This window comes from Lactuca serriola, chromosome 5 (assembly GCF_051521515.1).
Source record: "Lactuca serriola cultivar US96UC23 chromosome 5, Lser_US96UC23_V15, whole genome shotgun sequence".
NCBI classification, from domain to species: Eukaryota; Viridiplantae; Streptophyta; class Magnoliopsida; order Asterales; family Asteraceae; genus Lactuca; species Lactuca serriola.
In genome coordinates, this window is record NC_136412.1 from 108,114,171 (window position 1) to 108,124,699 (window position 10,529).

General features: G+C 30.8%; 1 protein-coding gene across 1 annotated transcript; it reads left to right on the forward strand.

Moving 5' to 3' along the window:
- The first annotated feature begins 1,655 nt into the window (after positions 1–1,655).
- Positions 1,656–8,428, forward strand: LOC145052855 (ATP-dependent 6-phosphofructokinase 5, chloroplastic-like). Its single transcript, XM_079000769.1, has 13 exons — positions 1,656–2,074; positions 2,743–2,833; positions 3,114–3,187; positions 4,901–5,012; positions 5,766–5,858; positions 5,963–6,064; positions 6,406–6,480; positions 6,554–6,694; positions 6,816–6,932; positions 7,019–7,123; positions 7,332–7,412; positions 7,633–7,761; positions 7,857–8,428. Exons 1-13 carry the CDS (start codon positions 1,761–1,763, stop codon positions 8,022–8,024), a joined length of 1,602 nt encoding a protein of 533 aa, XP_078856895.1. The 5' UTR covers positions 1,656–1,760; the 3' UTR covers positions 8,025–8,428.
- The last annotated feature ends 2,101 nt before the right edge of the window (positions 8,429–10,529 follow it).

Consider the following 10,529-nt stretch of genomic DNA (forward strand, 5'->3'; position numbering starts at 1 on the left):
TACAGAGGTAAAAGCACATCAACGGATGTCAACGGTTGATACCATTACAGGTATACTTTTGGGGACTGACTATTTCTATACCCAACTGTTAGCAACAGAGGTAAATGTACATCTACGGATGTCTTCAGTTAACATTGTTAGTTGCCCTTGTTCCAAAGGGTAATACTAATACAGCTTGGTCTTGGTAGAAGACTACATTCAGAACAGTTAGGTCTTAGTAGAAGGCTACATTCAGAGCAGTTAGGTCTTGATAGAAGACTGCAGTCAGATCAGTTAAGTCTTGGTAGAAGACTACATTCAGAGCAGTTGGGTCTTGGTAGAAGACTACATTGAGAACAGTTAAGTCTTGGTAGAAGACTCCTTTTGTTACTAATAGGAATCATAGGGATTTCTAGTGCTTTTCAAACGTTTACAGTTGTTTTACAAACATTTTCATACCTACAGTTCATTTACATTTTCAATACTTACAATTCGTATACATACAAATACTTACATTTCAAATACATACAAGTATTTTCATACAAATTAAGACACTAAAATACTTATGATCTCACCAGCTTCAAAGCTGATACTCTCTTTCAAAATTACTTGTATCCTCAGGTCATCATAGACAGGTACCAATGCAAGGATTAAGGAAGATGGAGCTCGTTCAAGACTCGTCTTTTATTTTGATTTATTCATTAGTGTCTATTATACATATCATAATACACTTGTATTAAAATTATATTATTAATGCAATGGATGATGTTGTTGCTTGTTTACTACTTTACATTGTTGTGATACTGTACATGACGTCCTCCGCCCCAGAACGTTTCCGTCGTTCTTGGTTTTGGGGTGTGACAGTGTTTTCGGCCTTGGATGTTTTAGGTGGGAAATTTCGGCCTTGGTGGTCCTAAGCAAACCAAAATCTCAAGAGGGGGGGGGGGGGGTACTTAGGCCAATAATCATAAAACAACGTTTTAATTTCATGATTTATGTTCCGACTATTAGACCTTGCTTGACCTTTAAGTGTTTACTATCAACATGATTTTTAAAGTGTATATATATATATATATATACACACACACACACACACACACACATTTATACAAACAATGTCCTCTGGGCTTTTAAAGTTTTGTTACAACAAGGTTACATTGTAGTTGCACTTATACATAACTACATTTTGAACCTTGCTTAATCCAAAATTTCTCAGTTGTCACACTTTAAAAGTTGTATCAAACAAAATGTCAAAACATAAGAAAGCGTGCATGGAAAATCAATACATGTTTATACCCTTTACATTTGATACTTTCGGTTTTCTTGCGCCTGAAGCTGTGAAGCTACTCAATAGAATCCAACGGGTCATGCATAATAATATTATGACTTTAAGATCTATAGATGTTTTTAAAAGAATTAGTTTTTTTATCCAAAAAGGAATTGCGACACAACTTGTTGTTCGTTTATCCGCTATGTCAATGTAAATATTTAGTAACCGTAAAATGTAAAAAAAAAAAGTGTTAATTAACCAAATTAAACTAAGGGCGATATTAAATTAAATTTACCACTTATACCACTTTTATATTTACCGTTTTACCGTTTTGTTTTTTTGTCAATGTTGTTTAAAAGTTTTTATATATTTTGAATGGAAAAGAAAGCGGCTTTTAGAAGTACGTTGAAGCGGAGACGGAGAAATAAGAAAACCCCCCTCTGACTATTTCGCCCAAAGGTCATTTTCCTTGCGATCTCTCCATTTTCTCTGTCCCGACAACTGTTCAACAATGGGATCGTTGTCGCCGGCGATCAGCTCCAAGCTGCTTCTTCCGACGACAACCAGTGATCGAACTTCTTTCCATGCATTGATCCGGTCAAGTTTCCCGTGTCGCGGAGAGAGACCGAACATGATCGGAGTTTTCAAGAGAACTCATTGCGTAGCATCTGCCGAGAAAAAGTCAAAGTCCGCCATCGATTTTAGCGATCCCGAGTGGAAAACGAAATTCGAAGAAGACTTTGAGAAGCGATTCAACATCCCTCACATGCGCGATTTCTTCCCTGACGCCGTTTCATACCCCTCCACTTTTTGTCTCAGAATGAGGTACTTGAAAGTTAATTGTGTTTGTACTATTTTTATTTATATCCGTTTAGTTCATTGTTCCTTGAATTCGAATAATAGTTACCTAGTTCCGTTTCTACTGTTGCACTAGCTAAGATGACCTTTAGGCGAAGTGTAAAGGAGCTCCTCTAATGACTTTTCACCTACTTAAACAGATCGGTCGTGCATCAAGATTCTGCATCAGTGAATTTAGTTATGACTAGTGATTTCCTGATTCCTCACTTTAATTTTTTTTATTGGACTAAGAAAATATAGCTGCATTAAATTACAAAGAAGTATATAATGCTAGATTAGTTTGGAACAAAATGCTAATGACATCCATCTTTAATTTTAAAATAGAAAAGCACGAGTCACAAACTCTCAAAATCATTTGTGGAATGGAGAGACCATGGGAGTAGTTTACTTCAGGACCAATTTGCTGTATAAAAACGTTGTATGAATTATATACACAATTGCTTTAAGGGGTTTCAAGATTTTGACAGCTCAAATAACACGAGTATTCATAAACATCCTAGCACATGATTGATTTAATCTTAATCCACAAACAATCAGTATATGATATTATTTTATAACCTTGACATTTAGATGACACTTCTTTGAAAGTGTAATATGAATTTTGCTCCACTCATTTCTTATGTTTTGGGATACAGGACTCCAGTGAGTGAAGAATTTGCACAAGGGTATCCTTCTGATGAGGAGTGGCATGGATACATCAATAATAACGATAGAGTTCTACTTAAGGTTGGTTACCACATACTAATTAATCATGTTCATGGATCATAAGTATCTCTGTCTCCCCATAAGCATATATGTATATATTGCATGCACTTAAAGTATGCTAAAATGTGAATAATTTGTGGTCATTGCTAGCATAAATTAGTGGCCATATTATGATGTAGCACAACATAACCTAAACTTGATTAGCATTATTATTTGATGCATTTAACTTCATTAGATAGCATGCATCATCGATTTTTTTAAAATTTTTTTTTAGTGATTAACTTGTATGCCGACATTACAGGTTATTCGGTATTCTTCCCTTACATCTGCTGGTGCTGAGTGTATTGATCCTGATTGTACATGGGTGGAACAATGGTAAGCACTAAACCTTGTCTTGTCATTTACTTATTCTAATTCACAGCTAAACCCTATTATTAGTAGTATACATCAACTACTAGATTCCACATAATACTCAACTTACTCAAGACAGATAGCAACCTGGAATTTTTTGGTTAATACATCCAATGATGATGATATACCAGCCACAAAACTGTAAATGTAATTGTTTGCAGCGAAAAAATTGTCTCAACAATCATTATACCATCCAGTTAATTCTCATCTATCCTATATATATAGAATACCTATGTATCTATCAAATGCTGCTGCCTTTCACATCCTTTACCAAAGGTATATCCTCAGAATTCAGTGAGTCCACAAGTTGATATTATAACATAGTTATGCTAAGATTTCAAAATCAGTTCCAAATCTGTCACTTTTGAGTTTCCAAACAAGTTTTAACTAAAAATCCCATATCATTCTAACACATTCTAAAACATATTTTTCATCATTTATCCAATTCCAGATCACCTCTAGCTTCTAGGGTGACACTTGCACCATTCATCTCATATCGATAAAATGATTTGAACTACTTATTTGGTGATTTTCATTTTTCTCTCTTATTTTAGTCGATGAGACGATGACCTATGTGTTGTCTATAATGCAAGTGTTAATATTCATAATTATTAGCCTTCATAAATGCGTCACTTTGGCATTTATTGAGCTGAAAATACTAATAAAAAATGACATCTCTAAGCATTTATTACTCTTCTACACTATGCAAGATTTATAACAAATTAGGTCAAACGAATGTTCACCTAAAATTTGGGAGAATTCCTTTTGTAAAAGTCTCTAAAATTTTGAGATATTTTTTGATGAAATGAAGAAAACTGACTTCAAACACTCTTTTCAGCAGCTTTTCATCTTCTCTTCCTTTTGACTCACTTGCCACTTATCTTTGCTCTTTTGTCTCAAATTGTCCCCCAGCTATAAACTTAAGATAGCTTTATCATTTTAAATTCTTAATCCCCACATAAAATTCTTACACCTTGAATAAATTCCCAGATAATATTCATCTTCCAAAAAATCATTTGTTACAATAGAATCTGAAATTTAGGATGTTACATATATAACATTAGGGGAGAAAAGATCCCTTATTTAATCTTGCATTTGAATATTACATTATTACATATAAATATATAATGTTGAGTTGTCTTTCTTGTCATTCAAATTGCTAATTGGTGTATGCTGAAAAGGTGTGTGCAAGTGAAACCTGTATCCAACATTCAAAACTATTGAATGAAATCACTTTTCGATCAGAAAGCACACCCAATAAAACTTGTACAGAAAAAAATAAATCATCTTATGTTAGAATTCAAGTACTCTTATTTCATCAAAAGGATCCTGCTGAAAAGGCGAGTAAAAAAAACAACCCATCTATTTGTTAGCTTTATATACTTGAGGGTAAAAAGTCTTAATGCAAAAAATAGTTATCTTATTTTATAAATAATTCAGGTACTCTAATTTCATCTCAAGGATCTTGCTTAAAAGGAAAAAAAAACTATAAGCTTATATAGTTAGTTATATACTAGAGGGTAAATCCTCTATCAGGGTTTTTTTTGTGCTTAAATGCATAATACAATTGAATAACATGATTTTAGAGATATTAAAAGTAAGTAGGTATGCAGTGCAGAGTCATATCTTTTAGTATTTAGAAATATTAAGAAAATGATGTGTGAAAATGATATATAGGATTCACCGTGCTGGGCCTCGCGAGAAAATATACTTCAAACCAGAAGATGTGAAGGCTGCAATTATAACTTGTGGTGGACTCTGTCCTGGGCTTAATGATGTCATACGACAGGTGGTTTCTTTATATTTTTTCACTTCTAAAAATATGCTCATTTTATATTTTTAGCTAAGTTGGGGAATGGGAATTAATTAATCCTTATTAAGTGGCTGGATAATTGTTAGCCCAGTTAAATTTTTTTATATATTCCCTCCAAAACTAAAATGAACTTGTTGTCGTTTATAATGAAAAGAAAAATCATTGTTTACATTCCTAAAAAAGTTTCTTAATAAGAAGATCCATTATATTCACATTGTCTAGAAATAACCAATATTTAGATATTTAAATAAATGTCTCTGTCTATTTAGTTTCCTACGGCTTGAACACAACAACAAGGTCATTTGACAACCTAGATTCACTAACCGTTTTTCATAACACTGTATGACCAAATTCTCTTCCAAAAATGTTAAATATTCCTGTATCTTTTGATGCTAAAGACAAAGAAATAACTAGAGTGACATTTAAAGGGTTAGATGCAAGAAATAGCAATGTACTCCATTTGATTTGTTTGTTATTTATATAGCATCCTACTTTCATTTCTTTGTATTACAATATCATACCCAATTATAGCATTGTCATCCAGATATAAAACATTTTTCACTTGTATAATTATAGCATTGTCATCCAGATAGAAAACTGAAATTACAATGCTGTAACTGGTACAATTCCTTGTAATAAGTAGAGTGGTATTATACAAATACAAATATAAATGAAAGCATTTAGAAGATTTGAGTAACAAATTACTGAATTCTTTCCTGTCCTTTACAGATTGTCATCACCCTGGAGATTTATGGCGTGAAAAAGATTGTGGGGATCCCTTTTGGATATCGTGGATTTGGCAATGAATTAGCTGAAATACCAGTGAGTTTGGTTTAAACATTTCCCTATATATTTGACGTGAATGCCCTCCACCCACCTCCTCATTGATTTTTTATGAGTAACTGAATCTGGTTGTTGATTGTTAGTTGTCCAGGAAGGTTGTTCAGAATGTCCATCTTTCTGGTGGAAGCTTGTTAGGAGTTTCTCGTGGAGGACCAAATGTCAGTGAAATTGTGGATAGCATGAAGGTGTTTCTCATTCATCATCTGAAAATATTTGCTCTTAGTTATAAATAGCAATATACTTTCACTTAATCATTTGTTCTTTGTTCCTCAGGACATAAGAAGAAAAATATAGAATGTTATTAGGTAGATTTTTCCAAGTACAACAAGTATGCGTTAATAAGAAAGATATTGAGAGTAGAAACAATGTTGGTAATAGAAAGACATGTACATGTAGGTAGGTAGGTAGGTAGAAATAGAATAGAATGTTATGATAACAAATACTTAAAAAGTAGATTGGTATTTCTTGCATTTATTACTTTACTCAAGCCATGACTTGTGAGTGATATCATATGAATTGGTGGCAGGAAAGAGGAATCAACATGCTTTTTGTGCTGGGTGGGAATGGAACACATGCGGGTGCTAATGCAATACACAATGAGGTAGGTTATTAAGAATCTGTTTGCATGCAGTTTTATGATTTCAATTATCATTTGAATTGTTTGTTGTGTTTAGTTGATAAAACGAGGGCTAAAGGTGGCTGTAGTTGGTGTTCCCAAAACTATAGATAATGATATTTTGCTGATGGATAAGACATTTGGTTTTGATACTGCTGTAGAGGAAGCACAAAGAGCCATAAATTCTGCATACATTGAGGTACTTTTATTGTCACTAAACTAACTTTCATTTCATCATTATTGTTTCTTTAAATTCTCCTTGTGCTGTGGGGCACAACACATAATTTTTTTTTTTTTTTTTTTTTTTTTTTTTTTTGCAGGCGCATAGTGCTTATCGTGGTGTTGGAATTGTAAAATTGATGGGGCGTAGTAGTGGCTTTATAGCTATGCAAGCAGCTCTTGCTAGTGGCCAGATTGATATATGTTTGATTCCTGAGGTATTTTGCTTAAATCGCCTTATCACACTGTTATTTTTATCTAGTCATTAACACAATATATATTTTTTTAAAATTAAAAATTAAAGGTACCCTTTGAACTGCATGGGCCACATGGTGTCCTAAAACATCTAAAGTATCTACTTGAGACAAAGGGATCAGCTGTCATCTGTGTAGCAGAGGGAGCCGGTCAGGTTAGTTCTAACTTCTAACTTCTAACTCTACTCCATACATAATTTAAATATAGTTATAGCTAATATTTTCTTCATTTACAAAAAACAAATATAGAATGTATATTTTCTACTTGTTTTTAGAAAATAGATTGTAATTTGATTAAAATTTGGGAAAAAAAAGACACCATGTCATTTCTCAACTTACAATTTGTCATATTATTTTGTATAGAACTTTGTGGAGAAAACAAATGCTAAGGATGCATCTGGGAACGTTGTACTTGGAGATATTGGCGTTCATATACAACAGGAGGTACTTTCTTTTATGGAAACGTTCTACTTTGAAATCTCTTTTACATCCTTTTTTTTTTTTTAATATAATTGTAGCAGTGAATATGGCTATGTGTTTGCTATAAATATAAGTATAAGTGGATAGGAAGAGGCGAAAATCAGATACTATATATTATAAGAAACAAATGAATGAAAGTATGATATGCTATTTCTAAATTCTAACCCTGTAGATGTTTTTTTAGATAAAAAAATATTTCAAAGAGATTGGGGATCCAGCTGATGTGAAATACATCGATCCTACATACATGATCCGTGCCTGCCGAGCAAACGCATCAGACGGAATCCTCTGCACCGTGCTGGGTCAAAATGCTGTAAGTTTAGTTTTTATTTTCCAGTCCTTGAGCTTTCACCTTTGTACCTTGTAAGTTGTAGATATAATTTTTGATGGTTTGTGTGAACACTACAGGTCCATGGTGCATTTGCTGGATATAGTGGCATCACAGTTGGCATATGCAACACCCACTACGTCTACCTTCCTATTCCTCAAGTTATATCTTATCCCAGGACAGTCGACCCAAACAGCCGCATGTGGCATCGTTGCTTGACATCTACTGGCCAGCCCGATTTTATTTAATCCAAAAAAATCAAAATTTTAAATTTACATAATCATAAACAAGACTTGTTAGTCTCAGAAATAATACAGGGAGAGGAAGGGGGCATGCATTGTGCTTCCCACAACCACAAATAATTTATGGTAAACACACCCACACCCACACCCACACCCACCTCAACTATGGGAAGTGCACTGCAGTGTTGGTTTCTTGGTTGATGTAGAATTTTGTTTACTTAGGTAGGTGTAACATCCTTTATCCTTTTTGTAATAAGGATTGTTTTTTTTTTTTTAAAAACAAAATTAACATGTTTCATTATTTGTTTTGCTTCAACAAGCAAGTATATTTTCATCGTATGTTGATGTACTAAATATTCAGGTTATTAGACCATCAATACAACTGCAATGCAATGATGTTTGTTTGTTAATCAGTTTATATACTTTAACAAATATTTTACCCATTTATAACTAACAATTTTCCATACTCTACTAACATTAATATATTAATTGTTTATCACTATCAACAGTTTTTTAATATAAAAAAAATTGTTTGTTAATTTGTTTTTATATAGCACAATATATATATATATATATATATATATATATATATATATATATATATATATATATATATATATATATATATACTAGGTGTGAGACCCATGTATTACATGAGTTTATTTAAAATAAAAATTAAATATAAAGTTCTAAACATTTAAGAAGTTTGAATCTATAAGAAAAATTAAAAAAAAAATTAAATTATAAAAATTCTAGTGTTTTTTTTTTATCTTTTAAATTTAAAGAAATAATTTAGATAAATAAATAAAAGAAATTAATAAAACTTTAACTTGGTAATTTTGAAATTAGAATGAAAGCTCATAAATAAAAGTGATATGCATTTATTATTACATTTAATATTACGTGAAATTTAATAAAATGGAAAAACCATAAAATGACATGTAGAATGAAAATTAATTTAAATTTACCACAAAATTACATGTGGCAAAATGAATGAGACTGTGACATATGGCAAAAAGATTTTTATTTATTATAGTAGATATATATCTCATCTCACTATACTAATAAAAGAGTAGTTCTTTTGTCATGTGTCACTATATTAGACTTCTTAATTAATGTGTTGCCACTTGTTAATCTATTAGTTCTCCATTTTAAATTTATTAAACTTCCTCATTAATGTGATGTTATTTTTAATGTATTTATTATCCATTTTAAATTAAATTTTAAATTTTATATTATTGTTTTCATTAATTCACAAAAAAGTCTAATATATATTAAAAATTATTTTTATATATTTATTTGAATCAATGATTATAATTTCACATAACTAATAAAAATATCTCTTAATTAGTAATTTATTTAAAATAATTGATTAATAATTTGATTTTTTATTATTATAAAAGTTTAATTATTTTTATAACTGTGGTTTCCACAGGCTATAAACTAATATATATATATATATATATATATATATATATATATATATATATATACATATATATATATATATATATATATATATATATATATATATATCCTCCTTAATAAATAAAGATCTTTTTGCCACATGTCACATTGTCATTTATTTTGGCACATGTAATTTTGTGGTTATTTTAAATTAATTTTTATTCCACATGTCATTTTATATTCAATAATAAATACATATCAACTTCATTAATGAACTTTCCTTCTAATTTCAAAATTTCCAAATTAAAGATTCATTAATTTCTTTATTTATTTATCTAAATTATTTGTTTAAATTTAAAAGAGAAAAAAAAACACTTTAATTTTTACAATTCAATATTTTCTTACTTTTCTTACAAATTCATACTTTTCAAATGTTTAGAATTTTGTATTTAGTTTTCTTTTAAATAAACCTATGTAATAGATGGGTCTCACACCTATTATATATATATATATATATATATATATATATATATATATATATATATATATATATATATATAGAGAGAGAGAGAGAGTTAGGTTCAAATGTTTTTTGCAACTATTGTATGCATGTATGCACCAATGAGAATTGAGGAAATAATAAATCATGTAAGGGTATTATAGTAATCTTTGCATAATATATTTAGTTATAGTAGATAGTTATTACATTTATTATCCTTTTAAATATGGGATGTCAAAGTCAAAACTTATAGAAAACCCTATAATTGTCGTCGGCCTTCACACACGCCCAAAAACTTCAATCGATGACCACCACAATCCTCGACGGAACTCTTCACTGTGGTCCTGAACTTGGCACCGCCATTAAACCCTAAGAGCATTGTTGTAACCGTTTCCATCATCACTTGATTTGAAGAAGACGCCTGGTTCTCCATTATGAAGAATTTTAAGTATGAGATATTTAAATATTGAAGGATGTTTCGTACTCTAACCAATCGATGTTTGCTATGAAATCCAAGGTTAGAGATTTTCCTTATTCCTTTATTTAGTATTCAATCTCTTAATAAAAATATCACTTACATCTATTATATAATATTGATATTGATT

Bases quoted from the DNA above. Each gene is read 5' to 3' on its own strand.
- LOC145052855 (XM_079000769.1), top strand. From the start codon at position 1,761: ATGGGATCGTTGTCGCCGGCGATCAGCTCCAAGCTGCTTCTTCCGACG. The intron at 5,013-5,765 runs GTGGTTTCTTTA...TGTCCTTTACAG, and splicing joins TTAATGATGTCATACGACAG to ATTGTCATCACCCTGGAGAT. The intron at 6,695-6,815 runs GTACTTTTATTG...TTTTTTTTGCAG, and splicing joins TAAATTCTGCATACATTGAG to GCGCATAGTGCTTATCGTGG.